Genomic DNA, 21,320 nt, shown 5'->3' with positions numbered 1-21,320 from the left:
AGTTTGAAAGGAGGTGTATTATGCCACTAGAATGCCAATTAGAAGAGCAATAAAAATTTGGGGGTTATGAACAAGAAAGGCTCTTGAAAAAGGTTCCTGGGTGAGATTTTTGAGGAAAGTTTAAACATGGATTTATAGGAGAGAGAGGTGAGGTGAACTTATTCCAGCAAGTGGTATTTTTTGCAGACCCTGTCTTTCCAGGAGCTCCACATTTATCCTTTTTCTGCAGAATTTTGAAGATTTTCTTCAAAAGTAAGTAAGTACACATTTATTCTTTTCCTGCAGAATTTTGAAGGAGATTTTGTAGGGCGTTTGCACCGAGCTGATTGTATTTTAATGCTCAAGAATATGTAGACAGTCAAGTGTACTATATTCAGACATAAGAAATGAGAAAGAATAAGGTGGAGACATAATCATTTCCAGTCTCAGTTCAGTCTTAGCATTTTCCTTCACTGTAATCAATAGAAATATTTCACTTTCTGTAGAAAGTAATAAGACATTTAATACACAGATACTGACCTTAAGGAGCTTACAATTGCTATTAGAGCTTAGGCACCTAAGTGAGAAGTTAAACAATATGCAGTAGTTACCTAGACATACTAGAAATGTCACAAGGTAGTGGTTGATAAATATAAAAAGACATCAGCTCAGACAAGTCCTAGCATAGTTCATAGGAGACAGTCTTTGGGAGCTGGCTTGGAGGAAAAACACTTCATGAAAGAGATGTAACTTAGAATTATTTCAGCAGGGAAACCATGGTAGTCCTGTAATCCAACTGGATAAGTCTCTTCTAACACATCACTAATAAGTGGCCCTTTTTAAAAAATCCTCTCCAGTAATAACAGAGTTCACTTTCATGACACGTCCTGTTTCAAGTTCTTAGGGAATGTACTTCCTTATACTCAGCCCCAAATTAGCCTACTTAGTAAGTCTGATAGTACCATCCAGGGCCTCCCAGTCCCTGTGTCCATCATCCTCAGGTACCCCAGTGTATTACAGATGTGCTGGCTTATTTATTCCCTTGCCCCTTACTTGTCCTGCAGGGCCTGAAGTAGCCACAGCACCAGGACTATGGTCATGAGGAACCCCTTGTCTTTATCCCAGTGCAATAAATATGATCACCTCTCATTTATGCTCTGCTGTGAAAATGATCGTGAAGCATTGCTCATTATAACGTAGTGGTGAAGAGACTCAGGTTCTAAAAGGTAGACCCAAGTTAGAATCTTGGCTCTACCAGTTATTTATTGCTTCTAATACCTTGCAAAAGAGACATTTTCAATCCTCAATTTCTACACTGTAAAATGGGTACAATAATACTGGCTCCCTCACAGAGTTAGTGTAAGAATTAAAGATGACAACACATTAGGACTAATAAATACTATTATTGTCATTGCTTCTGCTTTCCCCCCTTTTAAGCATGATATAAAATTCCTCTTCTATTTCACAAACTTAAAATTATTTAAAGTTAGTTTTTGTTTCCTCTGAGACTCCTTCTCTGGCTAAATACCCCAAGTTCCTTTAGTATCTCCTTGTTCAACATGAATTCAGGTTTTTTTCAACTTCTTAATTGCTCTCATCTAGACATTGTATGGTGTCTTTGGGCTCCATTTTAAATACATAGTACTAAGAACAAAACACACCGTGGCGAATGTGGCTGGATGAGATAGTCCTTAAAGGGTGGAAGAAATAGGAGGATAAAGAAAGGATATTCTCACCAGAAAATAGTGTAATTAATGAGCAAAGGAGAAGAAGCCATAATAGACATGTCATGTTTATCAACAAATGGGCTTAACTGGCTAAAAGAGAATCATAGGGACAAAAGATTTTAAAGGGGCTGGATTATGAAGTCCCCAGAACTATGAGACTATGGATGCTATCAATAAAAAGGAAAACCAACAAAATCATCAGGATAAGAGGTTAATCTATTTCTTGAAAGCAAACAACCTCAGAATTTATGCAAGCTATTCACAAGCAGCAAAACTTTATAACCCTTCTTTTGCTCCGTTTAGATGAAAACAATCAATAACCCTAGGATCGCCCCAAAGGAGATGCTGAAAACTTGGAGATGATCCACAAACCACACATTCTCCTTGGCTGTTGGCTGCTGCAATCCACTGTACTTAGAAAGAGGTTGGGGATCCTAAGAATTTACTTTGTTCTGTCCTGGGAGTCAATCTTAGTGGCTTCAACCTCCGGATTTCCTCAATTCCTAGCCCTTCTCTTCTTGCCTTTTGGTCTTTTTTTCCTTTCATTCAACTTTCATAATGCTTAGGACCTTCTAGGGTTCATTCCTCACCTCTGCTGAGTTACTAGCTGTATGACTGGGCAAATTATTCAGCTTCTTTATAACTCAGTTTCCTCTTCTGTGAAAAGGAGGATTTTTATAGGACTTTAAAAATTACTGTGACCATTAAATGAGTTAATGTATCAGAAGTGATCAGAAGAGAGCCTGGCAATAGTAAGTGCTGTGTATGTTATTATTGTTATTTTGGGTCATTATTATTCAGACACCCTGCTAAGCTCAGGGGATGAAGGAGAACAGGACAATCCTTTACCCTCAATGATCACGTTTCTCCCGATTTTGTTGGCAAATCAATGACTTTGGAAGCAGATCCTTGGATACAACTTATTAGCTACCATTTATTGTCTTTGCAAACTTAGATGACGCACTTAATTCCTCTGAACCTCTTTCCTCATCTGTAAAATGAGGGTTAATAAAATCTGGGAAGATTGATTCTATGCATATTGCCTGGCACACAGTTGTAACTAAATATACACTCTTTCCACATAATCCTGTGGCCACACCTTATGCTAGGGGACCCAACATTGAGTTTAGGAGCCAGAGCTTTTCTAAGGTGCCAGGTAGGAGCAGCTAGGTATTGCGAAAACTCTTCAGGAGGGGCAAAAGCGAGAAAGTAGGAGGGAAAAGACAGGAGCCAGGCAGAGAGGCCGACCAGGACTACATCTCCCGGGATGCTCAGCAAGAGAGAGCGAGCCCCGCCCCACCCCGCCCCGCCTCGCCGGCACAGAAGGCGCTGCCCACCCCTCGGAGCCGAGCCGCGCGCAGAGGCTACAAGTGCTGCGGTCTGTGATGAGGATGCTTTCCCGAGGAGCCGCACAGAGACAAGCGCGCGGTACTCGAACCTCAGAGGGTGGCTAAGGCAGGAGGTGAGTAGCGCAGAGCGGGACGGGGAGGAGGGGCTGGGGCGAGGGAGAGACCCCGGGAGCCTGGCGCAGCTGGGGAGCGCTTCCCCTCTCCCTGCCCAAGGTGCCTGCCTTGCTTTGGGGTATTAGGCGAACGCAGCCCAACTCCGGATACCTCGGGCGGAAGCGGAGTTCACCGGAATGGATCGATTGATCCCGGGCGTGGGGATGCCGCTGCCGGGTGCTTGCGGCGCGCCCTCCCGGCACAGCGCGCGCAGGACGGATCCCGAGGTCGCCTCCCCCAGACCAGCCTCGCCCGAGTCAGTTAGTTGCAGTACAAATATTAATGCTCTTCATTGCTGGCAGACGGACGAGGCAAAGTGCTATCCCTTCGTTTTGCGGTGCAGTTTCATTAACTGCGCTCTTAAACCAGGGAGAAGAGAGGGAGGAGACTGAAGGAAAGAGCCTTCAGCTGGTCCCCTGGGATTTATCCATTCTCCACTGAGAATGGAAGCCCCGGATTACGGAGTTGCAAAGGAAATCGACTGTGCAGCTAGTGTATCTCTGATGGAACAAGAGCCTCTCTTCTTTAAAGACAGAGAGAAGCCGGAGAAGGGAGTTAAGTGGAAAATTCTCTCCCTCTTTGTTATAAATTGGAAGTCCCGTAAGGGACTCTGCCGATTTTTATCTAAAGTAATCCAGTTTGATGAGTTAATTGAGCCAAAGGTTAATCAGAGCGCCTAACGTTTGAGGAAACTGCGAGGCAATTTCTTGTTTCAGTAATTGATCAAGCCCGTTACCATCGATTCCTTCTTTGAGGGATCCTGCACTTACTAAAGGAAAGCTCTGGTTCAGTTGTGGTTTTCCTACAGCTGGTGTTTTTGTTTGTTTGGTTGGTTTTGGTTTTTTTTTTTTTTTTCTGTTTTAGCTGCAAACTCCAATAATAGGAGATAAGTGTGTGTGTTTTAAAAACTCTAATGTAGAGCAGAAAACATGTGGATTTCCTCTCCTATATTTTAAGTAAGTTGCCAGGTAGACCTTAAGTGAGCCTTGCCTGTGCTTTTGTGTGGGTTACCAGCTGTTAGAGCTCTTTTGAAGTATGATGAGCCCCCAAGCCACGAGTTAAATCAGTTATTACCCAGGACTTGGAAGCAAAATAAAAGGGGCTCTTGCTTGAAACCTCTGTACTTGGTGACAGTGGAAAGTGAATTTTATTCCTCAGAAAGATGGCAGAAGCAGCAAAAGATGGGCAAATGGTTTTCTGCTCAATCCAAAGTTCTGTCCCTGATAGGTACCTTGCTGTGGTGGAGGTGAGGGCATGTCATGAATACAGAGTTTCAGAGGTAACTTTGGAAATAGCTTTTCACCTATTTGCCTCAATGTAGCTGTAACTCTGTGGGTTTATGATTTGTCTTTTATTGTCAGTTTACTTCTAGATTGTGAAAACTTCTAGATGGTCGATTTCCTGTGCACATTTGTTTGCAAAGTGTGCAGAGGGAGAGGATCATACCCATTTAGTAAGTGGGAGTAGCTTGTACCTGGAGCAGACGACTGTGTGTGTGTGTGTGTGTGTGAGTGAGTGTAGGAGTGAGCTAGCCCATCGTATTTTGCAGGGATCAAAGAGTGGTGTGTTGTCTATGTACTTTGGGGTCCTGAACATGCTACCATCATGTAGCAGCAAGGGGCTGAGCTGAGACTGGAAGCACAATGAACAGGAGTAGGGTCTTGTAAATACAGGGCTGTGTAACTAGGGTCTCTGTGTGTACAAGGTGTAAGGTTTGGACGGGTGGCTGATTAAGCCAGCCATCTTTCACCCACTTCAGAGCTACCCAGTCAAAATGCTGAGCCCTGGCTCCAGTAGAGCCCAACTGATGGTGACAGATTTATTCACCCATGGTAATGCTCTAATGTTAAAATCTGTTTTGAACTAAAGAGAGTGTAAACACTTATAATTTAACTGAATTGTTGAGAAGTCTGCGCTTCCCCAGGTTCTCCAGAAAATCAGCAGCTCTGCTAAAAAAGGTCCCTGCCCTTCTCATTTGTGTCTCTATACAGGAAACCTGCCTTCTCATTTGAGGGATCCTGTCACTGAAATGTGTGAGTCCTTGGATAAATTTGGCTTGGTGACGGCAATGCTTTCTTCAGAGACACTGTCACTTCCTCCGTGCTCCTTTCCTACCCTGACATAAGTTTCTCAGTGTTAATCCCTGTGATAAGTCAGAGGATTTGCCCTTTTCGCACTTTCCTGCTACTAGGTATCTGGTCCTTTCTCTTACCTCTTTTAGGAGGAACTGGAGCTAAAGTGTCAAAACCTGTGGCTACAAAGGAGATGAGGGCCTCAGGAGCAGTACTCCTGGTGATGCAGCCTTAGCTCCTGTTGGGTTCTTATCTAACTGTCTAGCTATTGGCAGACTTTCCGGAAGCTGCTGTCTGATTAGCTCTGATGGAGCTCCACTACCTTGCTAAGAAGAGCAGCCAGGCAGCCCTGTGTGATGCTGTGGACTGGAGTGCAGGAGGACCTCCCAGTGACGAGGCAGATGCAGCAGTCACCAAAGCTGCTCTCTGCTGCCAGAAACACTGTATGTCAATACAAAAAGCCCTAGAGATGGAAGGGTCTAACCTTAGCCCTTCTCTAGCATCCCCTTCCTCCTCTCTGCAAGACAATGTTATTCAGCCAGACTCCTTGCCACAGGGACATCTCAACTCAGGAAACAACCAAATAACAGCAGAACGGAAAATCTGCAACTGCTGTAGCCAGGAATTAGAAACCTCTTTTACCTACGTGGATGAGAACGTCAACCTGGATCAAAGGAACCGGAGCTCCCCTTCAGCAAAAGGGAGTAATCACCTGGGAGACCTTGGCTGGGGAAATTCAAATGAGTGGTCCCACGAGGCTGCCATATCCTTGATATCTGAAGATGAAGATGATACAAGTTCAGAAGCTACATCTTCAGGGAAGTCAGTAGACTATGGTTTCATCAGCGCTATCTTGTTCTTGGTCACTGGCATCTTGCTGGTGATCATCTCTTACATTGTCCCCCGGGATGTGACTGTGGATCCCAACACCGTGGCAGCCCGGGAGATGGAACGCCTGGAGAAGGAGAGTGCGAGGCTGGGGGCTCACCTGGACCGCTGTGTGATTGCTGGACTCTGTCTGCTCACGCTTGGGGGGGTCGTTCTGTCCTGTTTGCTAATGATGTCCATGTGGAAGGGAGAGCTCTATCGTCGTGACAGGTTTGCCTCTTCCAAAGAGTCTGCGAAACTCTATGGTTCCTTCAGCTTCAGGATGAAAACTAGCAGTAATGAAAACACCCTGGAACTGTCCTTGGTAGAGGAAGATGCTCTCGCTGTACAGAGTTAATTCTGGTTGTGAATTTCTTAAGAGTCTGCTTTGGCATTTTATATGAACAAAGCAAAGCAAAGGAAAACAAAACACAACACATTTCTTAAAATTAACAGTGCAATTTATTTACCTGGCAAGAAAAGTTTATTTCCCAAACCAACAGCCAATATGTGTTTTTGTTCTCTACGTATTTTTTCTTTAGAAGAAAAGCCATGTAAGATGCATTAAGAAACCACAACCAGCTACACCAGTCCTTCTAAAGAGCTGAGGTTAATTAATCTGTAATGGTCATCAGCTTCTACTTCTATAGCAAAATATTTCTAACAGTCCAGTGTATAAATGACTTCTTTTACATGATTTGGGAAATTATTTTTTGGACACTAGTAGGATGAATTAGTAACCTATTTTGTGAAAAAGAACATAAACACTAATCACATAATGAGGCTTACATTTAATTCTCAAAGGTGCTTATCTATTTTCTTGCTAAATTTATTTTTCCTGTAATTTGGCTAAACACTAAAATATAGGGGTTTGAATTTGAATGTTTTCAAAGCTTGAGGATGCTGATTATTAAGAAAATGTAAAAATATATGTTATATTCAAAATTATTCCTGTACTCAGAAGTGGTAACTAAGTCATTAGAATAAACTTTCTAGTAAAATAAAATATAAATCATTACAAGACCGATCTGAATTTGACCCAGAATGGCAGTACCAAGTTAGCCAGTGTCAAATACCTGTTTTCTAGATAATCGCTGATAAAAATTTCATTTTCTGTTTGTGATTTGGCCATCATACCAGTTACCTGTTCTTTTGAAGTCTTTCCTGGTTCTCACACCAGAGATGCAAAACAAGACGTTTTTATTCTATTTCCAGATATCTAATATCTAGGCATTTTGAATCATGACTGGCTCAGGCACACTCCCAGCTTACGTTTTGTTGTTGTTGTTTGGAGAAAATCTCCAATGCAAGAGCAGCTAGACCCTTGGGGGCTGTGCCTAGAAACCTGTATCACTTGCTATAGGCCAAGCAACGAGTCATTGCCCCAGGATGGCAGCAGTCTTTAAGATTATAGCCAAAAAATTAAAGTGAGAAAAGAGAAAGATTAAACACACTGATTCAGTGGGAACTGCACTCCTCACCAGAACTCACCTCCTCCTAAAAATGTTCTACGCATTATTCTGATCACCTTATATCTAGACCCTCAGTAACTGTGAGATCTTGCCTCATCAATTCAAAGCATGGTGAGCAAAACAGTAAACACTTTGCAAAACACACACTTAACGTCCCCACTAACTCAGTGTCTCAGGATGGTTATGGTTCAAGAAGAGGGTGGGGAATTCAGCCAAAGAAATATCTTGCATTTTGCAACTATTCCTTGAGGTGTTCCAACCTCCCGCTGTTACCAGGATCAGTGGGGTCATTCTTAAAGAGGATTGAAGCTGGGAATTTGGGTGAGATGGCAGGGATGGGGAAGTGAGAAAGTGATTTCTTTATAGATTCTAAAACCTAATTCCAATGTCTGGAGCTTTTGTTACTGAGGACCGTGGAGTATGTGGGTGACTGGCTGGCAGAGTGTGTGTCAGGATATTTATGTGAACGAGCTCTTGTAGGTGTCAGAGATTGATTTGATGAGTTAGGGACACTCATGTTACTAAGGGTTAAGGTAAAATGCAAAAAGAGAGGATCAAAGGATGATAAAAATAGCGAGGACAGGTATGTGAAAGAATTATTAGGTAGAAATGAGAAATTATATGGACATCAGAGGAAGCTAAGTGTAGCTGGATTACCTTACCCTATATAACAGACTGTTGTTGATTTGGAAATAACTGGGACAATATAAACATGATTTTTGTTTTCTATTGCTGGTTCTTTGTATTTTTGAAGAAACTTTTTGTTTTACCATGGCTATCATGTGTTGAGGCTGGCTTACTAGCAGTACAAATTTCTATTCTGAAGGTTTATAAATTGTCAGATTCTAGCCTGTTTGAGGATCCACTTTGCATGATGTTGAGGCAATAGGGGATGATCTCCTTGGCTGAGTGAGTAGGTTTTGAGTTGTGTGGTTTTTTAAAAAAACACATGTTTATTCATAGAAGCTAAATGGCATCAGCTGAGTTTTGTTTTTATTTATTGGTGAAACAGGATTAATTAGTCAAATTGCAGACTAAACAATTAGTGTGTAGTTTGATTTTCATCTTAGAAAGGAAGACAAATTTGAGAATCAAGTGTTAGGGAGTTTTCTCAGGTCTGTAAAACTGCTGATAAAGGAGAAAAAGCCAAAGCTTTTCATTTGGAAGCATTTAATGAATCTGGCAGTGCTACCAAATTACATATAGTTCTAATATGACCCGAAGGATATATGCTTATATATATATATTTCATATACATATATTTTTTCCATATATATATATATATATATATATATATATATATATATATATATCCCAATTGGGAAAAAATATTCAAGGAGAAGAAAGACCTAACAAGTCAGAATTTATTTCTTCATTTTCTTCCTTAAAATTTTAAAATTGAAATATAGTAAGTAAATGCTTACTTATTTCAACAATATTATTTAAATCTGCTCATATATAGGGCACATCTCTTTTAAGGTTCTATTTATATGAGGGCAGACCATTACTTTAAAAGGAACGAATTTAGAACATCATCTGGGTGTCTCCTCTAATGCTGTGTTGACATTAATCAAACAACTGCCTTAGTTATGATTTCCCCAGGTATTCAGTTGTGTAGCTGTAGCCCATCCTGTCAGTGCCTGAATTCAAGATGAAAATTACTTGAATTTAAGCTGATGGTAACACAGGCAACAAAAAACCCTGAACTTTAAACACTGTTGTTTCCAATCTGATAGGGTTTGGGGCTCTAGATGTATTTAGAAGTACTTTAGTGAGATCAGGCAATACTGTTACACAGTGGACAGATGAGGGCTATAGTATTGATCTCGGGTTCTTCGTGGAGATCTGGGACCTTACATCTATCTCTTTAATACGGTGCTGATTGTTATCTATGAGAGTTTTTATTGCTAGAACTGGAGAAGCAAAACTCTTTTTTTCAGAGGTCCATAGTTTAGGTCTTTAACTTTCTAGCAAGTTTTAGAAAACTAAACTTAGAGTCACCTTCCTAATCTTAAAGAAGGCAGCTCATTGTTGAGCAATGAGGCCCAAAGGGGTGAGTATGAGAAAGCAAGCTGCTTTTCTCCATTACTACTGGGATCTACATGCTGCTAATGCAGTTTACTTGTCTTAATAACTTTAATAAACTGTTCCTTTTTAGGGCACCTTAAACTGTTTGTGGCAGAGCTGAAGTGTTTTCTTTACAATGTTATGTGTTCTTTTGAGCCATCTGGAGCTCCTGAAACAGACCATGTCATAGGATGCACTGGTCCCATCATAAGAAGAATGCCTTCTCCAGGCCCCCCGTTTCACAGCTGATTTAGTTTAGAGGATTACAGGACTGCCTGGGACCATGAAATTCTTGGTGGCTGTGCATGCATAATTGCAATGCCCCTTGATGCTAAACTACCTAGACACTTGCCTCAATATCAGTATCACATGCTTTACCGTCTGCTTAAAACATCTGAGTCCATCCCTTTCATCCTTACTTGTTTTAAGAGACCCAATTAGACCAGTGCTGCACATGTCCTTTGAGGTGCAAATTTAAACAAAGAGACTGCCCTACCAAATTCTTTTGTGCCTTCCCTTTGCTCCTGGACATAAGGATAAGTGACTGAGTGAGAACTATGTCAGTTGAATATCAGGAATGAAAGGTGTGAACCCAAGTGGCTTTACTTTTTGTGACTTCTTTGTGACAGGCAAGAATTCTAGGCAAACGCATTTGAACATTTTAGCCTTCTTATTCCACATGTGCAGTGACAGGCAAATGCAGAACCTCACCTGGATTACTCATCTAAAGTTAAAGGGAAAATGTCCTCTGTATCTGTTAAGAGAAGGTTTTTTAATTTGAAGGTCAGATTCCATTGCAGCAATAACTGCTACCACAAAAATGTGGCCTGACAAAAGAGATTCACAACCTTCACCAACGGTTTCACCTCTTAAGTAAGTAAGATTTAATACCACCAACTAGATTCCATTGTGACAAAGGAATAAGACAGATCCTTACAGTTCTCTGTGATGACTTTAATCTTTCCCAGAATTGGGCATAAAGAATGACTACAATGAAAAGAATTATAATGAAGTCTCACTGGCTTTTTTCAGTATGAAAGTGTTTGTAAGGAGAATTAACATATTGTCATTTTTTGCTGACTTTCAGCTATATCATTTTATGGTTCATAGGATTCTATAATATCCTCTCCTTCCAACTCATATGGGCATAAGGCTTGGGAAATAATTTGCCTGACTCGTGCACTGGCACCGTAAAAAGTAAGATGTTATTTTAAATATGTAAAATTGATTTAAAAAATCTGTGGCATACCCTTAAGAGTGTACCTGTCTCTGGTTTCTGTTTGTTAGTGTGCAAGTGTATGTACACTCAAGTCTATGAGTGTATTAGGAGAATAATTTATAATTAGAGAACCATAATATTTAAAGCTATTGTTAGAATAATTTTCTTATAGGAAACTTGGCATGCCTTAATATTGACTTTAAGGACAAAAGAAGTCTCTCACAGGTTGTGAATGAAGAATTGGGAATCAACCTCAGAATGAGATGTCGTAATTATATACATCTCTTTTGGTGGTTTAGCATCCTGCAGAGGTTTGATTTATTTTTTTGACCTCTAAATTTCAGGCTCAAAGAAGTGTGGCATATTTAGAAGTTATTTTACCATGATTTATAATTTTATTTCAGGGAAATATGGGCAGCAAACAGTGTTTTCCTTTGCTTGAAGTTTTAGTAATTCTCCTGTATTTCAGGGAGAGCAAGCCTTGTTTTCTCACTGCCATCTTTCTGCTTCCTAGCCAGGTTCCAAACAAATGTCGTACAAGAAAGCAAAGATGGGTTATTATTATATAGTAGATTGAGAGTTTTAATTTCATGGTTCTCACTGTGCTTTTAATTTTACTTTTCTTGCCAAACAAGAAAAATACTTTGCTGATTATGTATTTCTGATATTCTAAAAGGGCAGATATTAAGGTTATGGGCTTTTTATTAGGGCATTTGATGCCTTATATGATAATAGCAAGTGTGTCATACCATTTTAAAATAAAACAATTTATTAAGATGTCTTATTATGTTTGTTAACTTTCATTTAAAGCTGAATCTGTAATGCTGATTTGGTTTTTTTAAAATTATATTTGAAATTATCTGCCCCCCAAATTAGAAGTATTATTTACCCCTGATTCCAGTATAACATTTTTCTTGCTGTGCCATATCATTAAGAACAGTGTGACCTATGCCTTATTTTTCTTTGTTTTTACTTTATATGAAATAGTCAAACCATTTGGCTTTCTCTAAATTACTCAGTAGTGAACCTAGAGTATGAATTGCACAATGTGGAAAAAATACAGACATAAGTATTTTAAAATCAGTTATCTAAAAATCTAGAAAGCTTTTAGGTGAGAAATAAATATCAAATTGGCTTATTCCCCTGCTCTTAATCATCTTTAAATCTAATTTTGAGCTCCATTTTCATTTGAGAGGTGCATAATAATTTAGATCATTAAGTGGAATTTGATCATGATTATGTATAAATGCTGTCATGGTTGAGAATTCTAAAGGGACAATTTGAAGTAAGGCCCCATACATTGCTCCACTCATTCACAACAAAAATTGGATCAAGATTCTTATGTACTGTAAAGGAAGATCTAGGGTTTTTTTTTTTTTTTTCATATTTTTTTTTTAGAAGGCCTTTTTTTGGCTAATCACCTCTGGTCATTCAGAATGAGATACACAATGCTGCTGTAACTCCAGTCTCTTGCTACATGACCCTCACAGGTCAGCTACCATTTCAGATGTTGCTGGTTGTCCAGCTAGAGGAAAAAGAGAGTCTGCAAAGTCTCAAACAGGCATTGTACCTCCTCACAACTTGTTAGCCAGGACTAGTTACATAGTCTCACTCAAGTCAGGAAATGCATTTCCAATGTGTGCCCTGAAGTGTGGATATTAAGGACCATTTGGCAGATGACACTAATGACCACCATAGTTTCTAGTGTCTTTGTGTTGTTAAAGCACATTATGTGTCAATGAACATAAAAATTCTTATGTTCTTTAATGACCACTATTATCTGCATTTAAAAAATGAAAAGCTGAAGCTCACGAACATTTGATGGCTAGCCAAAGTTACACAAGTAATAAGCAGTGGAGAAAGGACTGACACCTAGGATTGTTTCACTAAAAACTCGTAATTATTCTAGATTAGAAGGAATATTACCCTTGCTGCGAAAAAGTCAATTTACACTAGATATTTTATTTTGTATTTATCATTTTATAAAATAAAATAACAGTCATGGGATTTGAGAAATAGGAAACTCTTCCTATAAGGAAATCATACTAGTATTTTGCTTTCAAACAATATAGCCATTTGTCAAAATATAAAACCAAATTAAACCTATCAAAACTCATAGCCATCCTACTCACTGCCCCCACTGAGGTTCAGATAAGCCTATGCCAACACTTTTCTTTGGAGAAGAAAAGAAAATGTAGTTTTTATTCTTCCTAAGTGCACATAGTTCTCATAGGGTTTATGTCATCTTCAATAAGGAACCCAAAGGTGAGTAAGGAACCCAAAGATGGAAAGAAAGTCACATTTGAGGGCTTATTATGTGTTAGGCATCCTGTTTTCACGCACAATGTCTTGCTTAATCTTTACAACACACGGACTTCAGAACCATGAAACCATGAAAACATTAAGTGTGAATGCCTGCTCCTCTACTCTTGTCAAGTCATCTGAGCCATGATTCCTTTATCTGTAAAACAGGGATAATACTGTTTGCTTTGTAGGACTCTGATAAAACTTAAATAAGATAAACAAGACAAAGGCTGAGAGAGCATCCTGTTCGGTATTCTATTGCTAGGTCCACATTATCTTATGTGAACTGCCTTGTAACAGCCAAACCTGGGTTTTAGAAGTACTTGGGAACTGTGATTCTGTTGATTAAAGACAGCTGACAAATTACTGAATTGGGTCATCACCATGATCAAAAATATTCTCCTCCTCTTTCTTCTTTGCTTGCTCTTCTTCTCTTCCTTCTTCTCCTTCTCCTCTTCCTTCCCTCTCCTCCTCTCCTTCCTCCTTCATCACCATCATTGATGTGGAAACCATTCATTTTCAGGTCTCTTATTTCCACCATCATAGATATGCCCAAGAAAGAAAGTTGTATTCCCCTTCATGAGACAGAAAATCAATCTGGAAAACTGTCTTTTGCTTAATTGTGAAGCCAGCTGTGTGCTAATATCTTAGACCATCATCCTCCAGAACTTGAATAGCCATAGCTCTCATCATCAGCATGTTATGTGGCAGAAGATTCAGGTATCTTTTGAATAGAAGAGTTTTGCCATAGAAAAGTCCAACAAAATCCTTTTATTTGGTTGAAAATCCCTTTTCCTTACATTAACAGTGTTAAAACTTAAAAGGTTCTATTCAGCACTTGGGCAAAAGGCTGTTCCCTGTCACTGCCTTTATCCAGATCAGTGTTCATGTGCTTATATTGAATTTATCCTTGAATTTTATTTGAATTGCCCACATTCTGCCAAATTAGGAAAATTAGTTGCTCTGGAATACAGATGACATTAAGGACAATTGCCAAAAATTAAACTCGTTTTCCCTTGATACTTAAACGGCATAGTCAGCAATGTCCTCTGCTGCTGAGTTGATCCAGATCAGGGAAACCAGGGGCAAAAGAGAAGGAAAAGGGCAAAGCCAGGACCTGGTTGCAAACAGAATAAAAGGGGACGAGGAGGGATTGATGCTAGATCCTAAACAGTAATGGATGGGGCTGAGACTTTGAGAGAAAATGTTCCATTAATGACAGCCTTATGTCAAGGATCAATAATGGCGCTTCTGTTTCTGGGCCTTCAGACTCAAATTGGGACTTACACCATTGGCTCCCCTGGCTCTGGGTGTGGACTAGAATGACACTGTCAGATTTTCTGGGTCTCCAGTTTACAGTCAGCAGACTGGGGGGCTTCTCAGCCTCTATAAGTACATGAGCTAATCTTTCATAATAAGTCTCTTTCTAAATATCTGTATCTATTTATCTACCTCCTGTTGGTTCTGTTTCTCTGGAAAACACTGACTAATACACTTCCCAAGAAGAACTTTGAAGCTACAAAGTTTGAAGATGTCAAATCCTCTAATAGCAAGGTTTGGGGCACGGCAAGGGGATAGGGTGCTGTCTGCTCCTCAGTTATTCAGGAAACTATGCTGATAGAGGCTCTGTCGTCTTCAACATACGACTTCCCTGAGCACACTGGTTGTCAATATTTAGCCAACAGACAGAAAAAGAGACAGCACGGAGGCTTTCATTTCAGTTGGTTAGCACTCAATCTTCCTGCTAGATCTAACTGCAAAGGAGGCTGGGAAATGTAGTCTAACAGTATATCCAGGAAAAACAAGAAATGGGTTTGGCCACTCTGCCAAAATGTGTGAACTGCTTGTAGTCAAGTTCCTATTTAATATTTCCTTTTTCTACTTACTTTCTTCATTTCTGCTCACCAAAATTTTCCTCTAATTAACTATGAGTATTTGACTTGTTTTTGCTCAAGTGAATTAGGGTAAGTATCTTGTTTTATATCATGTTCAATATATAAGTTATATATTACTGCATAACAAATTATCCCCAAACTTAATGGCTTGAAACAAAAACAAGCTTTTATTATCTCACACAGTTTCTGTGCGATAGGAATTTGGGACCAGGTTAGCCATGCAGTTTTGGCTCAGGGTCTCTCATAAGGTTGCAATCAAGAACATTGGTTAGGGCTGCAGCATTTTAAGGCCTGACTGGGACTGCCTTGGAGGATTTCCAAGATGGCTCAATCACATAGCTGGCAAGTTTGTGCTGGCTGTTGGCAGGAGACCTTGATCCCTTAACACTTGGACCTCTCCAGAGGGTCTCTTAAGTTTCCGCAAAACATGGCTGCTGGGTTCCCTTAGAGAGAGTGATCTTAAATAGAAAGGAGGATGCTGCAAAGACAGACCAAGTTTCAGAAGTCAAACACTGTCATTTCCACCACATTTTATATAGTTACTAAGTCCAGCCCACACTCAAAGAGAGGGGAACTAGGCTCCACCTTTTGAAGGCAGGAGTGTCAAAAAGGGTATGTCTATATTTTAAAACTTCTACACTCAGTGTTTTGATTTTTCTAAATCCCTTCATCCTGTTTAGTGTTGCTAATATAATACTTCTTTACTTAATTGATACTTCAATTAACTCCTTTAATTTCTACTTTAATTAACATTCCCACTTTTAGGAAAGTTAATTACATCTTTCATTTAGGATGTCTTAATGAGAGCGCTGAATTTGATCTTTTAAAAATCAGAGCTGACTTTGGGTCTTGCAGAGAAAAAAAGGGGGGAATAGGTCTGTGGATGTGGGCTATAATCAACAATAAATTGCCCTTGAAGGAGGAGCCAAGCACTCCACTTTAAAATATGATTTGTGGGAAAACCTAAAATTCCAGTTTCTTTTTCTCCTTTGCAATGACAAGTCTGTCCAGTTCTCAATCAAAACATCCATAGTTACCTATTATGGTGAAGAATCATTAGTACATAATATTATTGAGTGATTTACTAAATTGATCCCTAAAGAAGTTAATGATGAAGACTAACACTACCGAGTGCTTATAATGCCCCACCTTTCATATTTACTCATTTAATCCACACAACAATCCTATGAGGTAGATACTCTGATTATCCTAATGTTATCCATGAGCAAAGTTAGATTTACCATTGCCAAGAAATTACTAGTTTGCCCAAGTTATTACCTCTGTCACACAGTTCATATGTGGCAGAGTTGGGATTCAAACCTAGAATTTGGTTAATACATTTGCTTAAGGCTAAAGCTAGTAAATGGTAGAGCTGAGACGTCCCATCCGGGTCTGACACAAAAAATCCATGCTCTTTGTGTCTATACTAGGCTGCCATTTACTCTTCTAGTTCTTTTTACCTGAACTGCCAGTCCTCCCCTCTGCCAAGGCCAACCTCATTGACAATTACTCACATCATCCTTGATCTCTCCCTTCTTTAAATGACCATAGAGCACTTAGTATCTGTATTCCACAATTCACACAGTGTAGGCTGCCTCCTATTGATCACTAATTGTTTCATGGATTAGGTTTTTCTTTCCAGGTAGACTTTAAACTCTGGGAGGGCCAAGAGCCTCTCTTACCTCCACAGAACCTAGGTTAATATTAACTTGTACCAGTCACTTGATGACTGTTTATGACTTGTATAAATAGGAACATGATAAATTCTCCCAATGTATAAATTCTTGCCAAAAACAAGTAGTCTGGCCCCAGTATTAAAGTAGCCTCTTATCCTGGAAACCAGGATAAGAAAAGAACCCAAGGAAAGAAAAAAACCCTAGAAGAAAGCCACAAAGTAGATTAAAGTTAGAAACCACCATACAAGGGAAAATGTAAAAGAATAATGACTTCCACTTGCAGAGCCAAAGGCTAAGGCATAACAATAAAAATTCACTAGTTTTAATAGTTGATATGGTAAAGACATTCACTTTCACCAGGAATCAGAACATTCAGATTAACATGTTAAAATGATACAATTTTTATCATCTAATCGGGACAGTTTTCCTTTTTTAAAGCAATATTTAATGTTGCCATGAAGGATGCTATTTCATACACTGTTTTATAGGAGCATCAATTAATACACTTCTTCCTGGAATACAAATTAACAGTATGTATCTGGAGTCTTCAAAATATCCTTTCTCCCAGTATCCTACTTCAAGAAAACACAGGGTATAAGTATGAAGGAGCTGGATGAAAATTTATTTACAAAGATATTTATCACTGCATTAGCTAAAACAATACTGAAAATAATGTCATAGCACAACAATAGGGGGATTGCTGAGATGGAGTTAAGTCCATAAAATGGATTGCTGTAAAACCGCTAAACATAGTTTTCAAAGATTTTTAAGGATATGGAGAAATGCTCATAAAATAACAGTAAGTAAAGAATTTCATGATACAGAAACTGTCCTCAAATATAGCACCATCCTAATTATGTGCTATATATGTGATGTATATATACATAAGACAGAAGGAAACATCAAAATGCAGTTATCTCTAAAGTGAGGTTATTGGTGATTTGTATCTCTTATGTTTTCTAAATTTTCTTTCCTATTTTTTAAAATGTGCTTTAATTTTTTAAAAATATTTGTATAATATTTACTATATGCTAATATTGATTCAAGGGATTTATATGTATTAACTCTTTCAATTTAATCCTAGTAAGAACCCTATGAGGTAGGTACTGTTGTTAGCTCAATGTTACTGATGATGAAACTGAGGCACAGAGAGGTTCAAAAATTTCCCCAGGGTCACACAGCCAGTAAGTTGTGGAAGCAGGATTCAAGCCCATGCACTTAACTATATATAATTGTGAGAAACTTTTGAAACCAGAACATAAAATAGAATAATTTTAAATTAAAGAGTTAATTATTATGAGTTAATTATTCAAACTTCCTTGGGTTAGTTATAAGAAGGTAAGAAAACAACATGAAGAATTCATTTATCCAGTAGGAAGGACTATTCTGATATCCAGGATTATTTCACTAGAATGAATTATAAGGCACAATGTGGGAAGTTCTCAGTGGGGCTATGAAAATGGGATTGATGTTCATCTGGTATATATAATGTCTTCTTGATGAGACTGGTAGTGTGACTCTCTAGGCCCCTGCCAGCCTATGACTGATTAATGAAATAATAAAGCAGGGTTGGATGACCCAATTTGTCCCTTAATTATATTTATACTCTCATCCTTTAAAGAAACCACATAGATGACACTCTCCTTCCTATGAATATGATAATTTAATATTTTTAATCTGCAACTTACAATTACAAATATAATGTAAATACTTTCTAAGAAGAGATAGAGTCCACTGTTTTCTTACCTTGCTTCTCAGACTTGAATAAGTCAACTGAGGAAAATATAGCAGAAAGAACTTGTCAGCACACTGTCAGGTAAGTATAGGAATTACACCATATAAATAGCTACAATGAATAATTTATTTGGTAGCTATATGGCATTATTTGTGCTGAACTGTACTTCATCAGTTTTCCTTCCTCTTCTTTTAGAGCTTTTATGAGTTTAGGTTTTGTGTCAGAATATATGTCAGAGGAATAATAAGCATCTGTTTAATAATCAAAAAATATTCTTATTTGCCAAAAAGCCTGTGATTATTCTAAGTTGGTTTTATTGTTGCTGCTTTTTCTGGGTTTTTTTGGTGGTTTTTTGGAGGAGGGTGACTAGGTTTATTCATTTATTTTTAATGGAAGCACAGGGGATTGAACCCAGGACCTCGTGCATGCTAAGCACACACTCTACCACTGAGCTAAACCCTCCCCACTATTGTTGTTGAATTCTATCCAAATGCAATTGGAAAAGAGATTAGTAGAAAAATTACTGATCTGTTTTCTCACTGTGCTAAACCATAACTGGTTTTTAAAAAGGAATTTTCCCGTTTTATAACAGTGGACCCACTTTGTAGCTTTTTACTCACAGACTGAACTTCCTCCTGCTCAGGGAGAGTAAGTGAAAAGTAAGATTACACTATATACTAAATACATGGAAACTGAGAATTAGGTATATGCATCTAGGGAGACAAAAGAAGGACAGAGGGAGAAAAGAGCAGAGGGAAAGGCCCCCAAAAAGCTGTTAGAGGCTTCAGAAGGAAACATTTACTTGTTGACAAATTCCCAGTTACAAAAATGAAGATCAGTAATGCTACATATTTAATATTAAGCTGGTCCCTATTTCTAATTACTCTGTATATTCTCTGTCAATGTCTTCAAGCCTTTCAAACAAGTCAGCTATATATACCAGCCTCATGTTAATGAAGCCATGGGGAATTGAAGGGCAGGACACAGAGGAGAAGGGCAGGCCCCTTGGTATTACCCCTCTGCTGATGCCCACGTGGTAGAGGCACAAGCAGTTGAGGGGGACAGTTGTTCCAGAATTCCATGATCTTTAGGCAAGCAGGTAGAAGTCTGAATTAGACCTAAGAGCAGCAGGTAGATGCTGGCATTAGTAGAAAAGCAGGCACTTTTAATTTCTCCCAAACCTAGAGGAAGGTGGTCCTTGAAAATAGTTGTATGGGGGCGGGTGTGGGTGAAAGCTGTAAACATTTGTGTTACAGGAGTAGTTGGTGGAAGTTGACATAGGAGACAGCCTACATGTCATGGTTATGTAAACTGAACTTTATTCTTCAGGTAAGGGAGGAAATATTGAGATTTCCTTAAAAAGAAAAGTAGCATAATCAGAATTCAGTTTTAGAAAGAGAACTCAGATAATGGGGTAGAGATCAGATTGGAAAAGTGGGTAAGGACTGGTGGGAAGCAACAGAAAGGGGCCAAGGAGAAATGATGAACTGGAAGGGTGAAGGAAGAAACTAAGAGGAGATAATGAATTAGGCATTTCAAAGGTCAAACAGATAAAGTTGATGATTGATTCGAATGGAGTGGGGCCACTGAGAGAAATCACTTGGAAAATCTATCACTGAACAAGTGATGAAAAACATAGGAAAAAGCACCAGATTCGGTGAAAAAAAGATACACACACACACACATATGTGTGTGTGTGTGTGTGTGTGTATGTATGTGTATATATATATATATATATATATATATATATATATATATATATATATATATATATATACACACATATTATTAAGTCCAAAAGGAAAACATGTTTTTCAGAAAACTAGGATACTACAGCCCAAGTTATTTTCTGATGATAACTTAATTAAGGAATGAAGCCAAAATTATCTTGAGGCTTGAATAGTTAGCTTCTCTGAGTGACTCTTAAAGATGGAATTTTTCCAGGAAACATCTTACAAAATTGCTGAATCTCTGATCTTTTGTTGTTGAATTCTCTGATGAGTGCCTAGATTGTTGATATTCTATTTGTGGATGAAAGTAAATTTCAAATGCTCCAAGTATCAGTTATAGGGGAAGAGTTGAGACTCTATTGTGAAAATTTTAGAGGCTCCTTTTTATGTTGGCCCATATGGAAGTTCTTACCATGTGTCTGTGAATGGGATCCACTAGAGACTTTATAAAAGTCCCTCTAACTTAAAAAATTATTTTGAATTCATATTCAATCACTTAGAGAATTTTCATTTCATGAAGGGTGCAGAATATGACTTTGCTTGAAAACTTTGAAGGCTTATGTTTATAATGCATTACCTTGGCCAAAAAAACAAGCTCTTTATTGACACTGTAGAGAACATCTTGATGAGTCTACAAGATCCACATGAAATCTCAATGATTAATAGTAACAGTTATCTTTCATTACTGCTTTCACTGGGCATCTTCAAATATTTTCTCTTTTAAAATTCTGCTGGATGAGGTCATTTTGTGTTAATAAATATTATGCTATGCCAGTAAATGCAAATATTTTCACTGTTAACTAGATTATGCTAATACTACTGAAAATAATCTGCCAATGTGTTTGCTGCCTTTCCTAATGCTCAGATATACAACAGGCTGGTTATTACAAACTCTTCCAAAATAAATTCCCTAGAGAGAAAGACTCCCCCCACCCCAAATCTGGTTAGAATGCTAAGAACACTCTAGACTTTAGAAGAAGATACCAATTATTGTATGTCAAATGTCAGAATTTAGGGCAGAAATATAGAGGATCAATATATTTTAAAGCTCACTTCTAGGAATTGTGAAGTATTC

The 21,320-nt window shown here is 38.6% G+C and overlaps 2 protein-coding genes across 3 annotated transcripts in view; one reads left to right on the top strand and one right to left on the bottom strand.

Moving 5' to 3' along the window:
- EMC2 (ER membrane protein complex subunit 2) overlaps window positions 1–21,320 on the bottom strand; it is a 479,224-nt gene that overhangs the window by 183,714 nt on the left and 274,190 nt on the right. The window lies entirely within an intron of this gene.
- TMEM74 (transmembrane protein 74) lies at window positions 1,561–8,831 on the top strand. Its single transcript, XM_045517269.2, has 2 exons — window positions 1,561–3,168; window positions 5,200–8,831. The coding sequence occupies exon 2, from the start codon at window positions 5,588–5,590 to the stop codon at window positions 6,503–6,505; it is 918 nt and encodes a 305-aa protein (XP_045373225.1). The 5' UTR covers window positions 1,561–3,168; window positions 5,200–5,587; the 3' UTR covers window positions 6,506–8,831.

This window comes from Camelus bactrianus, chromosome 25 (assembly GCF_048773025.1).
Source record: "Camelus bactrianus isolate YW-2024 breed Bactrian camel chromosome 25, ASM4877302v1, whole genome shotgun sequence".
Lineage (NCBI taxonomy): Eukaryota > Metazoa > Chordata > Mammalia > Artiodactyla > Camelidae > Camelus > Camelus bactrianus.
The sequence above is the reverse complement of the archived record's forward strand: the minus strand, read 5'-3'. Positions and strand labels throughout refer to the sequence as shown.

What these genes read in the sequence shown, in the direction of transcription:
- TMEM74 (XM_045517269.2), top strand. Translation starts at nt 5,588, where the DNA reads ATGGAGCTCCACTACCTTGCTAAGAAGAGCAGCCAGGCAGCCCTGTGT.